The sequence below is a fragment of the Notamacropus eugenii genome, chromosome 4, assembly GCF_028372415.1.
Source record: "Notamacropus eugenii isolate mMacEug1 chromosome 4, mMacEug1.pri_v2, whole genome shotgun sequence".
Classification (NCBI taxonomy): Eukaryota; Metazoa; Chordata; class Mammalia; order Diprotodontia; family Macropodidae; genus Notamacropus; species Notamacropus eugenii.
This window is the reverse complement of record NC_092875.1, coordinates 302711641-302737872: the sequence shown is the minus strand read 5'-3', so window position 1 is coordinate 302737872 and position 26232 is coordinate 302711641. Positions and strand designations below refer to the sequence as shown.

At 41.2% G+C, this 26232-nt stretch overlaps 1 protein-coding gene and 1 pseudogene across 1 annotated transcript; one reads left to right on the top strand and one right to left on the bottom strand.

Annotated features, from left to right (window-relative positions):
- Nucleotides 1–111: 111 nt before the first annotated feature.
- Nucleotides 112–612, bottom strand: LOC140498442 (nucleoside diphosphate kinase B pseudogene; annotated as a pseudogene).
- Nucleotides 613–15172: 14560 nt separating this feature from the next.
- HEY1 (hes related family bHLH transcription factor with YRPW motif 1) lies at nt 15173–19252 on the top strand. The gene is made up of 5 exons (XM_072604947.1): nt 15173–15500; nt 15934–16009; nt 16127–16210; nt 16376–16457; nt 17442–19252. The coding sequence occupies exons 1-5, from the start codon at nt 15412–15414 to the stop codon at nt 18038–18040; spliced, it is 930 nt and encodes a 309-aa protein (XP_072461048.1). The 5' UTR covers nt 15173–15411; the 3' UTR covers nt 18041–19252.
- The last annotated feature ends 6980 nt before the right edge of the window (nt 19253–26232 follow it).

The following is a 26232-nucleotide window of genomic DNA, read 5'->3' as shown; positions in this document are numbered from 1 at the left end:
GGAGACATACATACATATATAAAGACACTCATACTCAGTGATTAAGACATATATACACATATGACAGCTACTAAAAAGAGTAGGTCCAGTCTATATCTACTTTTAAAATCCTTATTCATAGACTCAGTCATGAGCACAAGACTTATAATAGACCAGCTCTTCAGGCTTAAACCATAGCCTGATCTCTTTCTCAGCACTTTTTACAGAATCACTGCCATGAATGATATTGCTGCCGACTTGAATGCAGAAGTCCCCACGGATGGTGCCTGGCTTGGAATCAGTTGGATTGGTCTCTCCCAGCATCACTCTTACCTGTCTTCACCACATTCAAGCCTTCCCAAACCAAGGCTACAACAGGCCCTGAATTCATATATTTCACAAGCCCAGGGAAAAATGGCCTGTCCTTCAGGTCAACATAGCGCTGTTGTTCCTCTGAGGCCCTAAGGAACCAGGAGGAATCCCTTCTGCTCAAAACGCTTGATGATGTCCCCGACCAGGCCCCGCTGGACGCTGTGGGGCTTGATGGCGATGAAGGTGCGCTTGGTGTTGGTCATGGTCCAGGGAAGCTCAGGCTGAAGCAGGAGCAATGAGCAGCAGCGGCAGCAGCGGAGGCGGTGGCTGGAGCCCTGGGCTGATGACTTCTTGAAGCCCTGCCACACTTAAATCCAATTCACTTGCAAGTCAAGACATCACCCTCCTGATGCCACTGGTCTTCTTCAAGAACAAAGGATGAGGGGCAGCGAGGTGGTACAGTAGATAGAGCACTAGTCCTGGAATCAGGAGGACCTGAGTTCAAATCCAGGCTCAGACATTTACTAGCTATATGATCCTGGGCAAGTCACTTAACCCCGAAAGAAAAGCGCAAAGAACAAACCACAGCAACAACAAATTGCAAAACAATATATAAATGCACTGTTTAGATTTGGAGTTGGGACATACATGACTTCAAATCCTAGCTTCAGTACATATTATCTATATATACACATACACACATTTATGCATATATACATGCATATGCATGTATGCATATGTATATATGTATATATGCCCACATATATATACCCATATACATACACACATATATGTATGTGTATATACACAAATGCAGACATACATTGTACTAGTAAGATAAACTATACTCTATTTTTTCAGGCATTCTATGCCCTACTTAGCTTGTTCTCAAACACCCCTTTAGAACAGTGGAGTTTTGAAGCTGGAAGGGGCCCTAAGTCCAACTTCTTCAGTTTACATATTAGAAAACTGAGGCGCATATGTTGTATCTTACCAATACAATGGAGCTTCCTTCAGGACAGAAACTGTTTTGTGTTGTCTTTGTAGCCCCAGCCCTAGCAAAGTGTCTTGAACATATGTAGTAGGCATTTAATAAATTGTTGAATTGGATTGGATTGGATTTCCAAGGTTGCACCTCTATTAGTGGTAAAGGTGGCACTAGAAGTCGGGTTTCTTGACATCTAGTCCAGGACCAGTTTTGAGCATATGACATTGCCTCCTTTAACTGATTTATACTTATTGATTTATATTGACTTCCGTGAGAACTAGGGGAATAAATACTTTTCTAATTATCAGCAAGGATTAAGATATAGGAAATAAGATGTCAGTCAATAAACATTTATTAACTACTTACTCTGTGATCAGTAGCTAGGAACTATATACTAAGCACTTGTTTGTCCTTTATTTTCCAAAAGGACCATGCTTGATATCAGAGAAATGATGATATGACTTGCAGTTGACTTTGATTTGAGTGAGGGAAGATTGTACAAGGTCACCAGCCTCACTTTCTCCTCCAGAGACATCTGGGTCCAGAGGCTAGATATTCATCAGGACAACTGGAGATGGCCCAGGATGCAAAGGGAGATGTTGGTCCTTTTAGGCTAAGGCCTTTTCAGGTTCTCACTTTGAGTGAGGTAACACCCATTCAGTGAATAGGCTTCTTTTAGAAGTGAGTCAAGGGAGGGTCCCTTTAATTAAAAAAAAATCAAACCAGGAGGTGAAGACCCTCAGGGTTGCTGATCAAAAGAGAAATAGTTACTACCAAAATTCAGTCTGAGCCAGGAGGGCCCAAAATATAGCTATGAAGTGAAGCTTGAGCAGGGATCTATTGTGGTCCAACCTATGAGTTCCAGAGTGAAATGGGTTTAAGGTTTGGTCTTTGAGAAGAAAGAAAGAAAGAAAAAGAGAGAGAGAGAGAGAGAGAGAGAGAGAGAGAGAGAGAGAGAGAGAGAGAGAGAGAGAAAGAAGGAAAGGAAGAAAGACAAGAAGACAAGAAGGAAGGAGTCTAGCCAGTAAACCCCAAGTTAACTGGGCAGCTTCTGGCCATCAAAATTTACCATCCTTTGAAGAGGAGAAGGTAAGGAGAGGGAGAGGGAGAGGACAAGATGAGTTACCCAATGAACTGGGTCCCCATTCAGGCACCTTGGACTATTCACAGTTTGTTTGTTCTTTGTTTTTGAAGAGGACCACAATATCAGGGAAATGATGACATGACTTACAGTTCTTAAAGAGACCTATTCACTGAATGGGTGTTACCTCACCCAGAGTGAGAACCTGAAAAGGCCTTAGCCTAAAAGGACCAAGGTCTCCCATTGCATCCTGGGCCATCTCCAGTCATCCTGATGGATATCTGGTCACTGGACCCAGATGGCTCTGGAGAAGAAAGTGAGACTGGTGACCTTGTATAGCGCTCTCTCAAATAAGTACTAGGAATATAAAGACAGATAAAAGATAGTCTCTGATCTTGAGGAACTTATAGTCTAATGTAAGCATTTACTAATAAGTTAGATAAAAGGAATAAAAATGCTTCAGGCAAATTTTAGGACCAAGTTATGAATTGATTATAAATAAAAATATTTATCCTATACTTTAATATAGTCATGGTTTCAAGGTTATTGAAGTAGATAAAGCTGTCTATTCTATTTTAAATAGATCAAAATCAGGATGATTTCTTTTATTTTTACTTCTTATATCTATTTTTCAGAAGTTTTTAAAACCATTTCCTTTCCTATCAATTATCACTTCTTACTGCGGTCAATGTGTCATCTGTCTAGAATTCTTTCCCTCTACTTTTTTCCCCTTCTAATCGGCTGTAGAATAGGAAAACTAGAAAACCAGTCTTGTTAAAGTTAAGATAATAGTAATAACTAAGATAATGGTAATTATACCTTGAACAAAAGTCTAAAGCACATGAGTTTTATGAAATGGTATGGGGGAAACAATGACAGATTTTAGAGTGAAAAGCAATTGGGATCACCAAATCTTGGCTCCATCATTTTATTACCTGTAAGACCTTGGGAAAGCCACTTAATCTCTCGACTTCATTTCCTCATCTGTGAAATGAATGAGTTGGACTATTTGACTTCCAAGGTCTTTTTGAACTCTGAGCCTATGAAATTCCTTTTTTTAAAAAAAGAATAAGTTGCAAGTAAGGAAAAAACATTCTATAGATGCCATAGAAAAGGTTAGGACACACAAGCATTGCCAATTAGAAAAAAAAAAGATTTTTATGTATAGAAAAGCAGTTTCTGAAACAAAGTTTATCTAAATTAAATCCAAACACATTTTCAACTAGTTTCAACCAACTAGCTGAAAATATTTGCAGGGATTCTTAACCTAGGGTGAATGATTTTAAACATTTTTTTGATAACCATATTTCCATATCATTGATTTCCTTTGTAATCCTATGTATTTTATTTCATATGTTTAAAAACATTATCCTGAGGAGAGCTCCAGAGGCCTCACCAGACTGCTAGGGGTGGGGCAAGTCCATCACATAAAACAAGGTTATAAACACTGGTAACTAGTGGAAACTTTGACCAGGATAGGGAATTTAAGAAACTTTAAATATTCTTACTTTTGCTTGTTACTAGAATAAAAGCAAACTACTTAGAACCAGGTGTGAAGACTTTGAGAGGCATCTCCTTTACAAAGGACCCAAAGCTTTTAACTCAAGATTCCAAAGCTGATGAATTGTCAGTCACATATAGGGTTGGGGAGGGGTGTTGGTGGTATTTTTTGTGTTTATAAAAACAAAAAGAAATAAAGTATTTTAAATATTTATTATGACAAATTGTGTATGAACTAAGGAGATGATAAATGGCAAAACTTATAAACATCAGCTAATCAAGCTGTCTTCACGTCTGAATACATTTGGCTTTAAAAATCCAGCAGGGTTTTAAAACCCTCTGACAAATTCTGCTGACTCATCACCTTTTAGTTCCTTGCCACTTTTTCTTTACAACAGTTGAAAAATTTGCTTCTCTTAAATTTTATTCTCCGTACTGTGTACCAACAATTGCATTTAATTTAACCAACAGAAAGCCAAAACAACTAAAGGATTTTCCATTTTTTGACTGCTTTCCTGGAGAATGAAAAGTCTGTTCAATTCTATGTTCTATTAAGATCTGAGAAAGTGTGTTGTGCTCATCAGAATGTACTATCAGGGAGGGTTAACATATTCAGTTTACTGTGCTTGGAGAGGTTGTTCTGGGAGTGCCAGCTCCAGGAGTTGAATGGAGGAAGGTAACCATAGCAACAGTGAGTTTCCGGGATTCAGCCTGACAGGTTGATGGGCCTGCTCTTCAAAGAAGTGGCTCCCTTTGGACAGACAGCCTTCGGGGAGGGAGGCAGGGTTAATTTGGCACACACACACTAGCACAAGGGTCAGCAGACACTGGTCTCTCCAGGAGGAATCCTCCAGCAGCAGTAGACATCTTTTTCTTTTCAATGGCATTTCGAATGGCTTAAAAAGAGTCACATAGCCAATATGTGTCAGTCAATAAGTATTTACTAAGGGCCTACTCTGTGTCACACATAGTGTATACAACACACAAATAAAGGCAAAAGGCAGGCCCTACTCTCAAGGAGTTCACAGTCTAATGAGGAAGATGACATGTAAACAACTACGTATAAACAAGCTATACACAGCATAAATTGGAGAAGTTAAAATTGAACCCCGGTCTTCCTGACTGTATATGTTACTCCGTTATTCCTCTTTATGAAAAATATTACTGAGAAAATTGCAGTTTTGAAACCTAATGGTATCTGTTGTCATTGGGATAAACTCATGTGTTAAAAACTGTTAGGTTAAAATGCCTGATTTCTTGTTCCTCTTTTAATTACTGATCTAGAAAATATACAGTTTAGGTTTTTAAATGTTTAAGAAAAAAGAAAAGGCCAATAATTTTTTCATACAAATTCCTACTTGTGAAAATAAAAAGGCACTTCAATATTCCATAAATGCCATGAAATATGAACCACCCCCCAAATACTTTATTTCATCTTGTTCTTTCCTGCTAAGAATTAAAAATTATTTTCAGATTTGTTTTTAATACTTCTAGGATCATATATACCAGATTCCAGGAGGGGAAGAATTCATTTACAGCCAGATCGTGAAATGCCTGCAAAGTGAAGTCTTATGAAAATGTCAGCACTCTAATGTGTTGGTGGAATGGTGAACTAGATCAACAAATGCATGTGCATTTATCATTTTATTGCTTAGTAACAAGAGTTTTGCAATTTCAAGACTTTTTTCAGTATTTTCAATTTAGTCATTAGTCAAAATGACTAGTTTGGGAAACCTGGAAAAACTGACTTTGATGTTAAAGAACTACCAAACAACTAAGTTTCTGACTCTGACAAGCTCTGAATAGCAGTGATTCCCCAAACTCTTTAGAGACTCCTCAGAGTTCTGCTAATTATCTTTAGGATTGTCACAAAGGTCTAGAGACAAAGCAAATTATTATTTACTCCAGTTTTTTTAATTCCGTGTATCACTTTTTTGGAAGAGGAGACTTGTGTGTCACAGTAGAGACAATGGAACCTTTCAGGGTATGAAAGTGGGCACAGGTGAGATATAACTCCATGAGGAGATTCACCCATGAAAATTCTGGAGTGCCAGGGTCACAGTGAGCAGGTGGATAGAATAAAAACTAATTTAATGGAGTACTTCTGCCATGGTAATTGAAGGGAGCCACAGAATGGTAGTGGGACTGGTGTACAGATGATCAGACTAGCCTGTATCTGCTCTAGCAACAAGAAAACTGCTATGAATGTAGGTAGAAAGGCTGGTAGAAGAAGGGGAGGACCTGTGTTTTTTCTGTTATGTCTTCATAGTGGTGCTTGAGGGTGTTTACAGCATTTGTTTTTTCTGGGTTTGGGCTCTTGTAATTCTATAACTCAAACGTATTTAGCACCAGATTTGAAGGAGGAGGGGATAAATGAAGCTGTAGTTCAGATTTAGCCTAGAGCTGTGTATCTGAATGGCACAGGTTGAGCCCATCTCTAGAGAAATGGTGCTTGGTGGCAGGCATTTGGACATAAAAGGGTTGTGAAGTAATAGAGATGATAGCCTAGGAAAACAGCATAAAAAAATCAAGACAGTCTCTGCCCTAAAGGAGCTTACATTTTAAAAGAGGAAGATGAAACATGCAGGGGAGTGACTGCTATGGAAGAGTGTGCTGGTGTGGGAAGTTACAGTTTTAGTGAGTGGAATTATAGGGCCATTGGTAGACATGTTCTTTGCAGGAATAAATGAAAGAAAAAAAATTAAGTGCTTGCTATTTGCCAAATAATAATGTGCTGAACTCTGAGGATAAAAATATTTTAAAAAGAGAGATAACCTCTGCTTTTGAGTAGCTTACATTATAATAGGGGAAGACAACACATATGGGAGGTAGGAAACCAGAGAAGGGAGCTTTGGTCTGGGTAGTCACAGTTGAGGGCGAGTTCACATGTATGATATAACCTTTTCAGAAGTAAGGCACTATTGATTTGATTATTGTGTCCAGAGCAAGAGGTGAAAGAGGGTGTATTGGTGCCATGGTCAGGGAGGGTTCATTGGCTGGCAGATGGTGAGATGGCTAGATGGCTAGATAGGATGTGAAAGTGAAGCATGTTCTGGTGTCTAGGGCCAGATGGTAGATATGGTGGACTAAGGAGGTTATTTGTACTATTAGTCACTAACCAACTGGGTTGGACCCTGGGGGTGGGGTGACATAGGGTTAGGGGTGAGGTGGGGGTGATTTCCAAAGATGAAGCTGATGTCAATGACTGGGGTAGAGGGGACTGAGGTAGTACGGAGAAGGATGCAGGTCCAGGTGGGAAGAAGGGTAGCCATGAGAAGTAAGTGGCCAGAAGGCCTGAGTAGATGGCTGAATGAGATATGAACATGAAACATTGGATGGCAGGAGTGATTTGATTACTGTTCCCAGGGCTAGACTTAGAAAATAGGGGAAGAAGGAAGAGAAGAAGGGATCATGAAGATGGTAGTAGAGCAGAACCTCAAAGCCAGAGGCTAGATCAGGTCCTATATTTAATTTCATCCAGTTTTCCTTTCATGGTAAACACAAATATCCCCATTTGTGCCTTAAGTTGTGAAAATTCAGCAGGATTTTAAAATCCTTGAATGGCAATACCTCCAAAGGCTTCAAGATATGAATATTACTCAATGTAAGGCTGCAGTTCTTTCTATTTTCCTGGGTATGTATAAGGCCATTTGTTTCTATGCAGCACTCTCTCCATAGGAGAGTCACTTATAGCAGAGAATTAGAAAAAAACCTCACAGAGGAATCGGTACCCGGACTGGGGTTTGAAGGAAGACAAAGATTTCAACAATTGAAGATGTGCCTGTTTTGTCATGTAAACCTCTCCAGGAATGGGGGATGGTTCACACGGGCAGTTCTTAAACTTTTTGGTCTCAGCATCTCTTTATACTCTTAAAAATTATCAAAGACCCCAAAGAGCATTTGTTTATGTGAGTTATATCAATCAACATTCATTGTATTAGAATTTAAAACTGACAAAAATGTTAAAATGTTGACTTAATTTTAAAATAACAATAATCTTATTACATGTTTAAAATATTTTTATGAAAAATAAGTATTCCTCCCCCGAAAAAACACAATTTAGTGAGAAGAGTGACATAGTTTTACATACTTTTGCAAATCTCTTTAAAGTTTGGTTTAACAGATGACATCTATAGTCTCATCTCTGCTTCTTCATTCATTATGTTGAAACACATTATTTTGTTTGAAGTATATTAAGAAAATCTAACCTAACACAGATAAGTAGTTGGAAAAGGGGGGAGTATTTTAATAGGCAAATAATATTTTAGTATTAATATGAAAATAGTTTTGACCTTGCAGACTGGGTCCTGTAGGGGGGTCTGTGGACTACACTTTGAGAATGGCAAGTGTACATAAAGACATATGACTAGGGAATATCAAGGACAATGATGTAGTTGGAATACAATAGTGAAGGGGGTTGGTATGTGATGAAGCTGGAAAGATAATGTTGTGGGTGACTTCAGTGTTTGATAGTGAAAATGCCCTCATTTCATGAGAAAATATTAGTTATGAAGACCTTTAGAGATCATAGAATTCAATGCCTTAAATTTACAGATGAGGATACTGAGGCAGAGGGTGATTAAAGTGAATCTTTGTGGTACATGATGAGACAAAAGGCAGACCAGTTATGTGAGAACATCCTCTAGTTAGCAGTGATAAAGAAGAAACAGAGAAAAACAGGCGCCAGGTCCAAGTTCAAATATGACATCTTTAAGCAGCTGTTTATGGATTCCCACTGAGATTGTTCTCACACTAAAAGAGCCACCCACTGAATCCATCAATTTATAATCTATTCCAGCAGAATGGTCAGAAGAATGTTATACATAAACAAATTCAAAAGCCTACATTAAAAAGTGGGCTTATCTTTAGTTCTGCTTAAAATGGTTTGCTGTTAACAAGTTACAAATTAATAGGTGATCTCATATTTCATAAATACATTTAAAGGTTGCTTTCTAATAGTACTCAACATGATGCCTTTAATCTAAAGTTATTTCTAATTATTTATTCTTTTCAACTTTATGAGACATGCAATATACCATGAGGAATTAACATATGGGTAAAATGAGGCATAGAACTCATTTATTCATAGCTTTCACTAACCCCTCTAATGGCCCTTTATATTCATCCAGAGTATTCCAAACATTAGCTGATTATACCTAAAAAGATCCTGTGCAATGCTGCTTATAATCACCCTTTTATAGAGTCCCAACTAACTGAGGTTGAAAGATTGTGATTTGTCCAAGTTCTCCAACTATAAGTCAGCAGCTCTTTCCTTTCTTAATGTAGGTATCTTCCTTGGTACATCAGCCACTCTCTTGCCTACCATTTGTAAAGGCTATTTAATCTGAACTGTTATCAAGGGCATAGCATAGCAAAACAACTTTAGCAAAGGACCTGAACTACTTGGAATGGTTTCTATCTGGCAAATCAATGCTGTCAAAGGCATGATGTGATACAAGGATGCTGAGGAATCATTGTCATTTACCTTTCAGATTTTTAACACAGAAAGATAGTAATGGCATATACATAGGCTTTAAAGCTTGAGAGGAGTTTACATACATTAATTCCTTTGATTCTCACACCAATGCCATGAGGCACTACAGGTATTATTTTCCTTTTCCCTCATAAGAAACAGAGGCTGAAAGATTAAATAAGTTAGCATTTATGTAAACACTTAAGGTTTGCAAAAGGCTTTACCTATATTAGTCTTATTTCATTGTCTGTAACAACCTTTCAAGGAAGAGACTATTATCTCCATTTTACAGAAGAGGAAACTGAAGAGGGTTTTGTATCTTGCCCAGGGTCATATAATTCCTAACTATCTGTGAGATTTGAACTTAGCACTCTATTTATTCACTGCAGCACCTACCTGTCTTAAATAGGTTAAATAGCTTTCCCAGATCCATGCAGCTATTAAATATCTGGAGTAATTAAAAATTAGGTATCTTTGACCCAAAGTCCAGCACCAATTAATTAATTAGTTAATTAATTGTGGGAAGTCTTCAGTGTGGCAAAGGCCCTAAGGAAGTTTTATCTTTTTGTTGTATATACATTTATTTGTATGGATGGGAGTATTAACATTATAAGAAGAAATAATGAATTAAATTTGAAATGTAGTGGGTAGTTGAAATTTGATCAGAAACCCTGATTAATTCATACTTTCTTCTTCCCTCCTTCCAGCTGATATAATCACAAAAAGTTAGGGCAGATAACAAAGACAACAAAGTTTTAAGGTTTTAAATCAAGTATAAAGAAGAATTTAAACTGTTGTAACTTTATAAGACCAAAGAAATCAAGATTTATGTAACTAGTAGGCCAGCTCATCACTGGCAGGTAAAAGACGGACCATGCTCTGGATGGGCTTTAAAAAGCTAGCTTGCCCATTCTGGAGACAGAGCTGAGGCAGAAGAGCTTTGTGGAGACAGACCTCTGGCAGTATAGGGCGTAATCACCTAGAGATCCAGTTGAGATGCTACAAAGACACTATGACAGATGCAGGGGAGGAAGAGAAAGAAATCCTTCTATTTCTCCACTTCTAGAAGAGATACAAGGAGAAAGGTTAAAAACTCAGTACTTCTCAAGAACCAGGTTCATCCATATGCTTAGCTGGCTTCTAGACCACAAGTCCCACTCCACAAAGTCTTCCCTCTCCACCTTTTCTAGAGACAGCAAGTTAGCTTTTAAAAGGCTGCCTTGGCGGGGAGGGGCGTCAATCATCAGCTAGTCAAGGGGAAGCTGCTATTTTAATTTACCCAAGCTTGACTGGAGACTGAGTCACACTTATTGAAGGACTAGAAGAGTAAAAACCTTACATTTCCTTTAAAACCTTAACACTTTACTCTCTGTGTTAACATCAGCTGGACTAGAAGGAAAAATCAATTGATCAGGATAATTCCCCTCTACACAAAAATGTGGTCAAAATTAAGGATTTTGAAGCAATGGCATTTCCCAGATGCTTGCTTCATACCACAGAATGAAACTGAATTTGGCAATTGTCCAGTTGAACTTAAATCTATTACATCTCAGAATGAATCTAAACATTTGTACATTGAAATAATATTGATTTTTTTTTGCCTAAAACTTGTTATTTTATTGGTGTGGTTATCAAACTTGGCTTGTAGGCTTCACTGAACAAAATTTTAAAAAATAAAACATATAACATTGATTTGTATATTTTTAAGTCAATATGAATTAGTAAAGATCCATTTCTATTTTAGTTTGACACCACTGATGTAGAATCCCTGGTATGGAAACTTCCTTCACCTGATAGAGATAGCCTGTGACTTCACTTGAGACTGCCACCTGAGGTTGCAACTCCTGTGGCTACATCTACTATGTGCCAATCTTTCTAACTACAAGACACATTGTCTACAAGCACATTTACTCTGAAAGGTCAAGAGTTGTAATATTTAACTTGGGAACTTTCAAGTACTGTAATAGAATAATACTACTATATTTTAGCAAGGGGCACCTAGGTGATGCAACGAATAGAGTGCTAGGCCTTGAGTCAGGAAGACTCCTCTTCCAGAGTTCAAATCTGGTCTCTGACATTTATTAGTTGTGTGACAGTGGACAAGTCACTTAACCCTATATTCTCATCTGTAAAGTGATCTGGAGAAGAAAATGACAAACCCTTCTAGTACTTCTGCCAAGAAAACCCCAAATGGGGTCATGATGAGTCAGACACAACTCAAGAACATATTTAATGGAAAAATGTTTTATCAGCTTTTAAAATGTGCTCCTCTTAGGACAGAAGTACTGAAATATAGTAAACAATACTTAGTTATCTTTTTTAAAGATTTGTCTTCTATATGGATAAACATTTACTATATTATTGATTACAAGAGGAAATCCATCTTTAGAAAACCATCAGCATTTAAATATAGAGAAGGGAGTCATCAAATATCTATTCTAACTACATTTTATATTTCACTCAGAAAAGCCAGGGACTTAACTTAGGGTAACAATAGTAAATGACATCAAGGATTCAAACCCGGGCCTTCTGACCCCAAATTCAGTGCTCTTTGCACTCTGCAACAGAACTTACTAGTTTATAGCTTTTATGAATTATGTCTTAAGAGACAAAGCTATATTATATAAACCAAGTTACTAACAAACCAACCACTGTCTATAATATAATTTTTTTAAGAACTTGTATTATCCAGGCAATTATTGGATCTAAATTATCTAGACCATCTGCCAATGGCTTATACTAAGCACTGGGAAAGTTCAAAAGTGTCAGCTGTACTTTGTGTCCTCTAGCACCAGAATACCTTTACATTAAAAAAAAAGATGAAATTCCCAAAGATTCTCTATAACAGACACATTATATATATATATATATATATATATATATATATGTGTGTGTGTGTGTGTCTGTGTATATACATACACAGACACACACACACATATCTTGGAAAGGGGCCACACAGCAGAAGTGTCCAACAGGCTATGTGCATGCAGCCCACAATGTTCTGTGTGACTTAAACCAGCTTAAAATGTCATTGAGAAACATTAAACAAATAAAAATACAATAGAACATGGATATTAATGTGTTTTTCTAAGTCAATACATGGTCTGTAGAATCCTTATGTATAGTTATGTGGATTTATTGGTCCTATTACAGTAAGTTTGACACTGCTGCTATAAAGGAGTAATGAAGGGCCAGTTGACATAGAAGTGGAGAGTCCACTGGATTCCACCTGCAAAATTAGTCAGTGGTTTCAGTATTTTCTCACCCATTTCTTTAGCACCAGTTATTTCTTGGCAGTGCTGTAAATCAGAGGACTCTGGATTCGCAGAAGAACCACAATTTCAGGAAATCCAAGTGGCAAAGGAAAGATCCAATATGGAACTAAGTTGATTGATTGCAACACATGACTCAGTATCATTTGCCTTAGAGAAGTGGTTTAAAAAAATCATCATCATGAACGTGTGGGAAGAGAAAAGGAGACAGGCCAATCAAATAGGAGGAATAAATATCAAATAGGAAGACAGAAAAGAGCATATGTTAAGCACTTACTCTGTGCCAGGCAGCTAATAAAAGAGCTCCAGTCCTGGAGTAGGAAAAACTCAAGACTCCTCTTCAAGAGTTCAAATCTGCCCTCAGACACTTTGTGACCCTGGGGAAATTACTTAACCTCCTTTGTTCAAGAAAGCCCCAAATGGGGCCATGAGAATGAAAAACAAACAGTCACACACTGGGCTAAGGGCCTTACACATATCCTATTTGATAGGACAGTTCTATGGTTACTTCATTATAACAGTAGCATTTTAAGGTTTACAAAGTAACATGCCTTATCTCATTTGATTCTCTAGGTACTGTTATTATCCCCGTTTTACAAATCAGGAGACTGAGGCTGAGAAGGGTTAAACAACTTGCATGCGCCTGAGGCAGGACTAGGAACTCAGGTTTTCTTCTCTCTACTGCAGAGCAGTCAGCTCCCCTGAAGGCATTAACCAAACCAGAGGCAGGCCCAGCAGCTTGGCTGGATTCTCTAGAAACAGGCTAAAGGAGAGAATGCAAAGGGTACTACGGGGGCCAAAGGTTTGCAGGGGCTGCGATCCGCTCTAGGGTAGGGAACACCCAGATGGGTGAAAGTCGAGGATTCCTCAGGGTTATCAAGAGCATTTAAGAGGTTCCCTTCAGGTCAGCAATGCTTCCCAGGAGAACATGAAGCGCATCTAGAAGGTCCACTGCTAAAGTTGAGAGGAGTTTAGAACTGGAGAGAACCCAAGATCACCTCCTGCAGGGGTTCTTAGCCCTTTCTATGTGTGTTACGGACCCCTTGCTTATTCTGGTGACGCTTCATGAGGCACTTTTCAGAATAAGATTTTTAAGAAAATGCTAAATTCCAGTTAAAGGTTTGGGAACATAGGGGTGTAAATTTTTTTTCCCATCCAAGTTCATTTATTTCCTTAAAAATCTATATGGTCCCCCAGGTTAGGATCTTCAGATTTAGTCCCACCACTTCATTTAAAAAGGAAAAGAAAACTGAGGTGCCAAGGGGGCAGAGGGAAATGCAGGCATTTAACGTAAGGTACAGACGGATTTGGAGTCGACAAGGGGTCTCATCACAAGGCCGGCCAGTGGGATATCCGCCCCGTTCCAGGGAAACACCTCCGGCTGCAAAAAGGACAGGAGCAGGTCTACACCGGGCTGAGATTTATCTTTCACGGGGGTCTACGCCTCTATTCGGGCAAGTAGTGTTAACTGCGACCCACGAGAGATTGAGGTAATCGAGGCTGGGACCTGGGTGGGGTGGGGAGCGTCCGCCAGGGACGTGCACCTCGGCGGCACCGACACCGAGCTCCGTCTCCACCGACTGGGAAAGAAACCAAACCCAAGCTGAGCCTCCCAGGGGGCCTTTCTCAAGTCCATGCGGAGCAAACAGACGCCCCATTTCCCCGGGAATTAAATTCACAGAAGTTTTGGAGTCTGGGAATCCGGCAAAGCAAGCGACGAGGGTGACCGGGGTCTGCAAAGAGCTACCCCGCCCCCTCTCACCCTGTCTCACGTCCCCGGGCCAGGGATGCCACGGGGCGAGGCGGCCGGGCGCGGTGCCCTGGGCCAGGTGCACGCCGCGCTGGCCTTCCGGGCGGCGGCCGGTGCAGGCCCGCCGCAGGCCTCCCCTCCTCCCGCTCGCGGGCAGCGGGTGGCCCCAGTCGCCGCCGCCGGGGCCGCCGGCGCTCGCTCGCGGGGCAGCGGTGATTTACTGGCGGCGCTGAGCCGGCTGGGTTTCGTGCCCGCCCGGCGCCCGCTCGGCCTCCGCCGCTGCCGCCGCCGCTCGGCTGGGGAGGCTCAGATTTCAGGTTCACACGGGGGAGCCGCCGCCCGCTCCCGTCCCCCCGCCCGCGGCCGGCTCCTCGCGACCTCCCCCCGCCCCCAACGCCCGCGCGCGGCCCCCCCCGCCCCCTCCTCCATTCATCCCGACGCCCAGCGCCGCCGCCAAAGCGGCCGCCGCCGCCGCCCCTGGCGGACCGCGATTGGCTGGCGGCCTTGGACCCAGGCACTTTCCCACGGCCCGCGGCGCGTGCGGCTCTCCGGTGGCGCTGCGGGCTTGGCCCTGGCGCGCGGCCAGACCAATCGGAGCGCGCGAGGAGGGGCGGGGCGGGCCCGGGCCGCCGGCGAGCCGGTGTCCTGGCCCCCAAACCCCCATCCGCGGCCGGCGCTCAGCCGCCAGGCGGGGGCGGGGCGGGCCGGGTGGAGGTAGGGGCGGGGCCCCGCGTCTCCTCCCCCCGTTCTCGGCCACCTGAGCGGCTGTCAATCAGTGGGTTGAGAAGCAGGATTGGATTTATAGGCGGAGAAAGTCGCTGGGGAGCCCCCCCAGCTCCTCCCCCGCCCTCCCCTGGGCCCTGGGAAGGGGCGCAGCGTGGGAAAGGGATGGTTGAGTTTTAACCAGAGGGCCACGGCGAGGGGGGATCAGTGTGTGTGTGTGCGCAGCCCGAGCCGCCGAGCGCACCGAGGCGCCGCCGCCGGGGTTAACTCCTCCCTGCCCGCCCGCCTGCCCTCCCGAGCGTGCCGCCGCTGGTGCCCGCTGCGAGCGCCAGCATGAAGCGCGTGCACCCCGACTCCAGCTCCTCCGACAGCGAGCTGGACGAGACCATCGAAGTGGAGAAGGAGAGCGCCGACGAAAATGGGTGAGGCTCCCGCCCCGAGGCCGAAGGACCTGCCCGGCTTGGCACGGCCCCCGGGGACCAGGGGCCTCACTGCGGGAGGTCTTCAAGCAGGGCTGGACAGTCGCTGGTCAGGGATGACCTCCGGAGTCCCTGCCAGCTCTTGGGAGAGAGTGACTCTGGTTCTGCTGACGGCGCTGCGGACCTGCCCAAGAAGAGACACCGGGTGGCCTCTGGGTGCCCGGTCCCCGTGCCGGGCTAAGAACAGGGGACGCCCTCTCAGGACCAGGGCATACTGGCACTGTGTAGTGGCAGCCACAGTCCGAATTTAACCCCCTAACTTTGCAAGCTGCTGCTGCGGGCTCCCGGGCTCCGGCGGCGGCGGTAAATCCCTTCCTCCTGCTACCTCTGTGCCTTGCCCTGTGCTAACTTAATGGTGATTCCTTGTTTATTTCAGAAACTTGAGTTCGGCTCCAGGTTCCATGTCTCCATCTACGTCTTCTCAGATACTTGCTAGGAAACGTCGCCGAGGAGTGAGTCTCCATTATAATCATATTATCTCTCTGTCTGTCTGTCTCTGTCTGTCTGTCTCTCCCGTCGGAATTTATGATACTAATGGAAATTCTTTTGTTTTGTACGCTTCCTGTTAGATCATTGAGAAACGCCGGCGGGATCGAATCAATAACAGTTTGTCGGAGCTGAGAAGATTGGTACCCAGTGCTTTTGAAAAGCAGGTAAGGCATGGAGTGAGAGGAATGAGCAGTGCGGTGCCTTGTGACTTTCATGAACTCATTTTAACCTTTAGGGTGTAGGAAAAGTGCTTTGTTGCTTCAGAACTGAATACTCCTAACTTACTTTGAAGTTATCCTACTAAATTTAACTTTTCCCCTTCTTCATAGGGATCAGCTAAATTAGAAAAAGCAGAAATTCTGCAGATGACTGTGGATCATCTCAAAATGTTGCATTCAGCGGGGGGAAAAGGTAAAGCCCATTAATATCTTGGGTGGAAGTTGAGGGAAGAGAGTTTTCTTTAAGGAGCCTTGGCACTGCTCAATTGTATCCTATGCAACTTGTTATCTTATATTCACCACTGACTTTGGGGTTAGGGAGAAAATTAATGGCTCGGTATAAATATGTGTATGCAGTTTGTGTATCAGTACAATTTTCACATTTTCTTGAGGCTTTATGTAGTATATCTACCATTTTATAGTGACAGCAAATTATACCAATGCAGAATATAAATAGAGCCTTCTTTTGGAAAATGACTGCTGTCTGAGGCTCTCCAGAGCTGTGACAGCATTGATTCAAATGAAGTAGCTCTCCTTAATCCATAGTAATTTGGGGGGAGAAATGTGTTTTTCCCCTTAAAGTAAGTGGTGTTTCTCCTTATCTACACATCCAGGAGGTTTTAAAAAAGCAAACAAACCAGGCTGTCATTTCTTTGAAGAAAAAAATCTTGTCACAGAAAGGACAGTCTAATGGAAAAATAAAATAACTGTCTATACATATGTAAACTAGAAGTACTTGAATGAGCACTAAATGCCTGTAAAAGCCCTATGATGATAGATAACATTCTTCAACTGTGTGTTTGGTGAATTGCACTGTGCTGTGAGTTCTCTTTGCTGGATGCATTTTTCTGGCATTGAAGGAAAGCATTAAAACGAATGAACAGTGCCATCAGCTAGTAGTGTATAATTCCACTTTCTGCTTGGTATCACTGGTAAGTGGACTTTGAACATAAGCCATTAGCAAGCATATACTATTAATTCAAAATGAAATATTTTTGTTTGACCTTAGACATTCTGATGTATGTGAAGAAATGTGGAAAATATTTACTTGGTTTTCCAGTAGAACCTGTGCATATCGTTTATGCTTTCTGCATTTGTCAGGAAGGAGTGTGATTAAGATGTAGCAGCATATTTATAGCAGTGACCTGAGGTTTTTCTTTTGTTCCTTTTTTCTCAGGCTATTTTGATGCTCATGCTCTTGCCATGGATTACCGGAGTTTAGGATTTAGAGAATGCCTGGCTGAAGTTGCCCGTTACCTTAGTATCATTGAAGGGCTAGACACGTCTGATCCTCTCCGGGTTCGACTTGTCTCTCATCTCAACAATTATGCCTCTCAGCGGGAAGCTGCCAATAGTGCACACACAGGCATTGGACATATTCCCTGGGGCAGTGCCTTTGGACATCCCCCTCACATCTCTCATCCCTTGCTGCTGCCACCGCCGCCGCCCCAGAATGGTCACAGCAATAGCAGCAGCACTACGGCATCTTCTACAGAACCACACCACCAGGGGAGAATGACAGCAGCCCAGGCTGACACCACTTCCTTGAGAGTGCCCCCTAATGGCAGCCTTGGACCTGTGCTCCCTGTGGTTACTGCCTCTTCCAAACTCTCTCCTCCTCTGCTCTCTTCCATGGCATCCCTATCTGCGTTCCCCTTCTCCTTTGGTTCTTTCCATTTATTGTCCCCGAATTCACTGAGCCCTTCGACACCAACACAGGCAACAAACCTTGGCAAGCCTTATAGACCCTGGGGGACTGAGATTGGAGCTTTTTAAAGAACTAAAGCTTTAGGGAGGGATGGGGGAAAGCTTAAAAATCCAGCTGAGCTGGATTGTTGCCAGCTTCACCTTTAAATCATAAGTAAAAAGGTACATTTTTAGATAAAATTTGTTTAAGAACTGTAAAAATTGGTTGGTTTTCTTTTCTCTCTCCTTTTGGTTTTTACATTTTGTATTAGTTTTTTTTTTAAATTAGTTGCTAAACTTGTCCAAAATGTTAAATTGCAGTGGTGGGTATAAACCAACATCCTGTGATAGGTTTGTACTAAGTGTCTAATCCACTTTGTAAACATGTATCATTGTTTCTAAATGATTCCACTTTTGCCTGAAAACTTTGAAACTTTTAATTTAGTATTTTGTTATGTTTTTCTTGTTTAGCTACAACTTTTTAGATTTTTTTTCCAAACCACTATGCTCAACATTAACATAAATTCTGCTTGTGAATATTTTGACAGATTAAGATGTTCTTTAAGATATTACCACTTTTTTTGGGGGCGGTAATAATCTATATTTTGATTTTTATATTTTTGAACAAAGCGTTGACAAATCAGAACAATCAGCTTCATACAAGAAAAGAATGAGCTGTCCTGTAGCAAGTGGGTGAATTTTGTGAGTTCTTAATTTGAGTCCTTTACTAAATTGTTGTTAGGTGTGTGGTGTGATTGACAACTTTCACCTAGGGAATAATCACTCCTGCCCTAGCAGAAGTGTGACAGGTCAGGATTTGATGGGTCTTGGTGTAAGCTATTGGGAGGGGTGGAGAGAGAAGAAAAGGTAGCTGGGAGGCTAAAGTTATAGAATACAACCTGAATTTATCACACTCTGGCCATTATTATGAATATCCTCATTCTTAAGAACTTCAAATTCATTTGAAACATTGCAGTGGATAATCATCCTGGTGTGCTAGAGGTCATTCATTCAAGTAGTCTTGTGGAAACATTGAATGTTTAATCTCCCCTCCCCATGTATTCTTTCACCTGGAAAACTATTATCTGTCACTTTCTGGTGCACAGGAATTTTATTACTGAAGACGTTAAGGGCTTTTCTGCATTCTTGTTATGGTTTGTTTAATTTGGTTCCATCTGTGAAAGTAGCATTTTAAACAGGTTTATTTCTTTCAAAGGTATATTTTTAAGTGGCCTCCATTGGATTGGGTTTGATCTCCGTTGTACTGATGTGTTGTGATTAAATAAAAAAAAAGAAAGAACATCTGTATTTCAATGTACATGTGTTGTATAACATGCCAACTGGAGAAGCCTGTACTTCCCCACTTCCCATTTTATTGGTCAGGTGAAAGATCTCTCTTTTCCCTGTCCTAATACTCCCAGCTATTGTTCTATGCCCTCCCTCAACATTTCCTCTCCTCCCTCCCCCCTCCTAATCCCCCATGATCTGTGTAGAAAGGGCAGTTTAAAGACTTGAGTTTAAATTCTGGCATGGATCAGCTTGGTGATCTGGGGCAAGTAATTTAACCTCTAGGTTTAAATTTCCTGAGTCACTGAAGTGTGTTAAAACAGTCAGTAGATTTTGAGTGAAGAGGACTTGAATTCACATCCTGACTTGTGTGTAGAATTACTGGGTGACCTTGGGCATCACTAGTCTGCTTCTCACTTTCCTCAAATGTAAAATGAGGAGGTTAAAGTAGAATGAGCTCCAAGATCTTAACCCCATATAAAAAGTATGCTTTTATTTCCACTGAATAGTGACTTCATGGGACTGAATAAAACCTGGCAAGGTAAATTCTTCTTAAGACTGAGTCCAGTAGACTATGGACAGGTTCCACATGAATAACAAGATATGGACACATCCTCCAGAGGGACAGGATAATCTGGACATTACTATAGCAGATGAGTGTGTCCTTTACTGATTTGCCTAAATGTGTGGCTAGGCAGGGGTTAGGAAAACCCTAGACAGGAGAAGGGAAGGAGAAAAGAGAGTGTTGATAACATCTATTAAAATCAAGCAGATATCTTCCAAGTGCCTTCTGTGTGCCCAACTCTGTGCTAACACAGTTTACCAAAAAAAAAAAAAAAAGCCTTTTTAAAAATTGCATTTAAACATTGCTGTCACTAAAGACCTGATCAGAGGCTGTGGAATCAGTGGCAGTGATTATATCTGGCAAGTTGTAATTCTGCACCTTCAGGACCCCAGGAAACCTCCCTTGTCATATTTCGGAGGAATGTGTTTAACCCTTTTTTTGTGTGCATTTGACTCTGGAATTACTTGTGCATGGAAGCAGGCATATGCTTTAGGTTATAACAAGGCCCTGTCAGAAGAGAGGCAGTTGGCTTGGTCTCTAGGGGAGTGGAGTGCCTTAGTCTTGCTTTAAAAGTGGTCCTCCAGCCAATTAAGGAGTGGCATCCGCTGGAGCCAAGAGGACTGCTAGTCTCCTTTAACTCTGAAGGAGGTTTGCCTTGATGCTTGGGGTAGCAGGGGAAAGAGAAAACACAGAATCTGGCAGAGAATGGAAAGAATTGACTCCCTCCCCACCCCCACCCCCCATGTCCTTTGCTTTTCTGATTAAAAAACATAAAGCATTACCAGACAAAGGCAAAGGGAAGAAGTTTGAACTTTGAAATTTAGCAGTTACTCATGTATCCATCTGAGAGGATTAGAAGCTACAGGGCTAATGCTTCCCTGCCTTTGAAATACTAACTTCTGATTCGAGTCTCTTGCCTGGCATCATTTTGCCCACCGTTTAGTGCACAGCTCTGTCCTTACAGGCCCCTGGGCAGCAAGCTGTAGCATTTTTACAAATACTAATGTTGTGCCACAAAGGTACTTTTTGGGGAAAGTATACTGTTACCTTTAGCAAGCCCTCTTTTAAATGACTAAATCAGTTTCCAGGATGCTTTTTTCAGCCTGTATTACTGTTGCCCAGTATTTATTTATGGCTGCCTGTTATGTTCAAGGAGATTTAATATCCTCCTTGGGGTGTGTGCACTGAATGTCCTGTGGTAGGACAGAATAGTGATAGTAATAACCAACATTTATATAGCTTTAAAATTTCAGAACACTTTATTTTAGTTGAGTCTCACAATAATCCTGTGAAGTATGTACTTTAGGTTTTTTCACCACTTGATGGTCAAGGAAAGTGAGATTCAAATGATTTGCTCATGGTCACCCAAGTAGTAAGCATCAGACCCTGGATGTAAACCCAGAGCCTTCTGACTCCAAGCCCAGCCCTTTAGTGAGCACTTTCCAAAGCTCCTTGAAGATACTTGTAGCTTGATCTTGTAGTGCCAGCTTCATTTGTTTGTCATTTCCCAACTAAGATCAGAGACTTTCTTGGTGGAAAAAAAGTATTGTGCCTCTTTAGGATTTTCAAAATCTATAAAATTTACAGCACCCTTAAGGTGCTGAGTTTCTAGGTACATATATCATTAATGGAAGTAGCAAGTGTGGTCACCTCCTTCACTTGGGTGTTGGATAGGGCTCTGATCATGATAGGATCTAGTATAGTGTAAGAAATTCTGCATTTAAAAAAAGATGGATCTTCCAGTCATTGATACTGAAATAAAAATCCATCTCTAAGTTCAGTTCACTACATAATTCTACCATACTTATGTGAGTGTATACATACATGTATCAGACTTGGAGTCAGAAGACCTGTAAAAGCAAGGACCCCGACATACACAGGAGGGTCTCCTGTACAGGTTCTTAGATCCACTTTTGTAAAAGGAAAGTAACTTTTGCCGGTCAACAATCTATTTTAATCAAGCACATATATCATTCACTTAGTTCACAGGGAAAATCAACACTCTGAACTTAAGAGAAAATACAAACAGAAATTACAAGCAGAAATTACAAATAGAAAGACCAACAGACAGGGCTTCTAACTGTTTGACCACAGACAATACATATATCATTTCCAGAGAGAGAAGCACCAACCTTTGGGTTTTCAAAGGGTGGGAGGAAGGGGCTCCTTAACAGCTTCCCAGCATCTGATGTGGCACTCAAACCTTCTTCCAAAAAATAAACCCCAAAGTAAAACCTCACCTCAGAGTATATATACTTTTCAGAGCCAGAGGGCACAACCCCTCCTGACCTAGTACCTCATTAGAAATTAACAAAAGTATCTGAGACCTTTTAATGGTCAGGGAGGATACTCTTTGTTCCACCCATCATTAACCTTACATTAATATTTCAAGACTGAGTTTGACTCTCAGCCTTTCTTCCATTTATCAGCTATGTGATCTTAGATCAATACCAAGGTACTTAATATGGGGTCTGTGAACTTAGAGAGGAAAAAAAATGCATCTTTATTTCAATATAATTGTTTTCCTTTGTTATCTTATGTATTCCATTGTATGCATTTAAAAACATTCCAAGAAGTCCATAGGTTTACCTGGGGGATTCAAGGCACAAAAAGGGCTATAAACTACTGGCCTATCTAATCACTAAGGTCTTTTCTGAAGACCAGAATTTTGTAACTAATAAATTTCCATATGTTAAAAGGACTTGAAAAAATAAATGGCTTAGAAGTAGCATACAGAGTAATATCACTGATAATAAAAACTTTCATTAGGCATCAATTCAATTCAATTCAATCCAATGAGCATTTATAAAGCACCTGCTATATCAGGCACCGTATTGGGCACTGGAGATAGAAAGAAGAAAAAAGAAGAAAAAAACAACTCAGTCCCTATTCTCAGGGAGTTTATATCGCATAAGATACAGATGGTTGCTCACATCCTTTCACCGCAATTTATTATTAAGATCTTCAAAACAAAAGAACAGAGAATAATTCTCCAATAGATAAAAGTGGTCAAATATGAACATCTCTTAAAAGAATCTTCTCATTTTACCACCGCCACAGCTAATATCCATTCCCTTTTCTCTGCCCACGCAGTTCAAGTCCTCATCACATGTCTCCTGAACTATAGCTTTCCGTGACCTTGAAGTCTCTCTGCTGCAGTTATGGCCCCATTCCTATCCATTTTCCACACCACTCACAGCTGCAAAAGTGATTGCCCTAAAGGGGATGTCTGACTGATAAGGTCACTCCCCTACCCAAGAGACTTCAGTGGTTCCCTATTACCTCAAGGTGTCAATATACAATTCTTTTGCTTGGCACGACACTATTTTCCCATGCTTATTCCATACTGCTTAGTCCTCTTCACATTATCAGTGGCACAGTGAATCTGCCTTTCTTATTATTCCCCTTATGTGTCACTACATTTCGTCTCTCCAGGTCCTTGTATCGGCTGTCCCATTCCTGGCCAGTACTCTTCCCCTACTTTGTCCTCTAAGAATCTCTAGTTTTCTTTAAGATAGATCAAGTTCTACCTTCTATGTTCCTCACACCCTCCCCTCCAAATTGCTAGTGCTATTTCTTCTAAATTACCTTATGTCAATATTATGGACATGTTATCACTGCCCCTTCTCACCCATTAGAGATACCTAAGAAATCTGCAAAGACAATGAAACATAGAAATCATCAGTGTTGGAAGGGTGTGAGAAGAGGCCCACCCACTAGTTCTACAGAATGGTAGCAGAAATGTGAATTAGTGTAACCATTCTGGGAAACCATTTGGAATTACATGAATTACATGAAATAAAAGTAATCAAAATATCTATACCCTTTAAGTCAGAGAGCAAAACTGTTGGACATAGGAAGTGAATGTCCCATTCATAACAAACTATACATAGCAATACTGTTTGTGGAAACTAAAAACTAAACGCAGGGCTTGCCTATTCTATAAAAGAGACTAGAAAGGTAGCAGGTTATGAAGGACTTTTTAAGGCAGATAGAGCATTTTATACTTAATACTAGAGACAACAGGGAACTACTGGAGTTTTTTTTGAATGGAAGAGGGATGATATGGTCAGATTTGTGCTATAGGAAGATCAATTAGAGAGGTGAATGAAGGATGGACTGCAGTGGGGAGAGATTTGAGGCAGGTAAACCAAGCAGAAGACCTTCACCAGGGTGATCACCATGTTAGTACAGAGAAGGAGGTATCTACAAGAGATGTTATGAAGGTAGAAAAGACAGGACATGGTACCTGACTGGATATGGGGAAGTGAGAGAGAGTGAGTAGTTGAGTATGATATCTAGGTGACTTGGACAATAGTAGTACCCTTCACAGTAACAGAGAAGTTTGGAAGAGGAGAGAGTATGGGGGAAGAGATTTAATTCTGTTTTGAATCTATGTTTGGATTATATGTTGAGCTTAAGATGTCTAGTTACAGATGTCTAATAGGGAGTTGAAAGTGTGAGACTGGAGTTAACGAAAGAGACTATTAGATCTGGACAAGTACAGTTACCTCTTCTACACTGTGGCTTTCCTCATCGTGGTTTTGATATATTGCGGGTTGGCATAAGAAATTAAATGGGAATTTTCGGGGAGTTTTGTGGAAGCCACAGATGACACATGAAAGCCAGCAAATGATGAAGAAAAAGTTTAGAAACTCAGAAATGCATAAAATCTCAGTATAGTATTGTATAACATCAACCCAAATATTACAATAGGGTACTGTAAACACCCCACAAAATAAAAAGAAAAAATTCAGATTTCTTCTCTGGCTTAAAGGGAGGGCTAAACAATTTTATGCAGATTTTCCAGATTGCAGAGACTCCTAACCCCCTTGATGTGGAAAGGATAACTATAAATCTGTAAATCATCTGCATAGAAATGATAGCTGAATCCATGGGAGCTGACAAGATCCCCAAAAGAAATAGTGTTGAAGGGGAAGAGGATCTAGGACAAAATCTTGGGGGATACCCACTGTTAGTGAGTGGGATGTGGATGAAGATCCATCAAAGGATTCACAGGAGTGGTCAAACAGAAGAACCAAAGAGAGAAATGTGATGAAAACCTAGAAAGAAGAGACTATCAAGGAAAAGAGGGTGACTGACAGTGTTAAGACTACATAAAAGGAATAAAGCAATGAGTATTTATAAGTGCCTATTATATGGCAGGTGCTGTGCTAAGCATTTTATAAATATCATCTCATTTGATGCTCATAGAATCCTATGAGGTAGGTGCTATTAGGATCCTCATTTTAAAGTTGAGGAAACTGAGGCAGACAGAGGTCACACAGCTAGAAAGCATCTAAGGTCAGATTTGAATTAAGGTGTTCTCAACTCCAGGTTCAGCAGTCTATTCACTAAACCACCTAGCTGCCTCATAGAAGGCTAGGGATTGAGAAGAGGCCATTAGATTTGTCAATAAACAGGTAGTAAGTAACTTTGAAGAGAGCAGTTTTGATCAGAAGTCAAACTATCGAGAGGTAAGAAGGTGTGAAGAAAGGAAATGGAAGTATTGATTACAGACAGCCTTCTCTAGGACTGTAGCCACAAAATGAAGAAAACAGAGATCAATAGCTAATAGGGATGAATGGATGGATGGATGGAATGAGATGGTTATTATTTTTTTTTTTGAGAATACGGGAGACATGGGCATATTTGTAGACAGTCTGGAAACAGCTAATAGACAGGGAGAGATTGAAGAGAGTGGGGAAGATAGAGCAATCTACTGGAGAAGACAGTGACTACAACACTGGGAATGGAAACTATACTAAAATGGAACTGAACAATACATAATTATAATGAACAATGTGGTTCCCAGGAAGAGATGAGGAAATGAATTTCTTTTCCTTTTTTGGAGAGATAGACTATGAAATATTGTATTGAATATACACTGTATTGAATATTGCACGAAATGTTGTATACTCTGTCCAATGAAGTCACCGTGTCCCTCCGTTACAAGGGAAGGTCCACTGTGACAAAAAGGTATTTTCAGAAATAATTGTAGTGTAAATAGAAGGCTTAAAGAAATGAAAGACAGAAAGGGAATATTTTGAAGTTACATGGAACCCTAGAAAAAATCCCAATACTATACCCTTATTGGTGGAGAGCAATGGGTGGGGCAAAGTAGGAGACTTCCTTGTTATTCAGCCTCCCTTCTCTCCCCCCAACCCCCCATCTCCAGGGGACTTCAAATCTCTCGGAGTCTCTTCAGCAGTCTCTTTGGGCTCAGCAGTAGCTTCAGGTGCACTGACTTCCAGTTTTGAGAGAGAAGACAGACGATGCCACCCCCACTTCAGGACTTTAGGAAGAATTCAGTGTGAGAAGAGTTAGCAGTCTCCATCACTCCAGCTTTCCACACTTAAGACTTTGAGGAGTTTCCCTTTGGGTGAGATCTAGAACTCTCCTTTGCTTGAGCTGAGTTGCCTTGCTTCTA

Bases quoted from the DNA above. Each gene is read 5' to 3' on its own strand.
- HEY1 (XM_072604947.1), top strand. From the start codon at position 15,412: ATGAAGCGCGTGCACCCCGACTCCAGCTCCTCCGACAGCGAGCTGGAC. The intron at 16,211-16,375 runs GTAAGGCATGGA...CCTTCTTCATAG, and splicing joins CCAGTGCTTTTGAAAAGCAG to GGATCAGCTAAATTAGAAAA. The intron at 16,458-17,441 runs GTAAAGCCCATT...CTTTTTTCTCAG, and splicing joins GCATTCAGCGGGGGGAAAAG to GCTATTTTGATGCTCATGCT.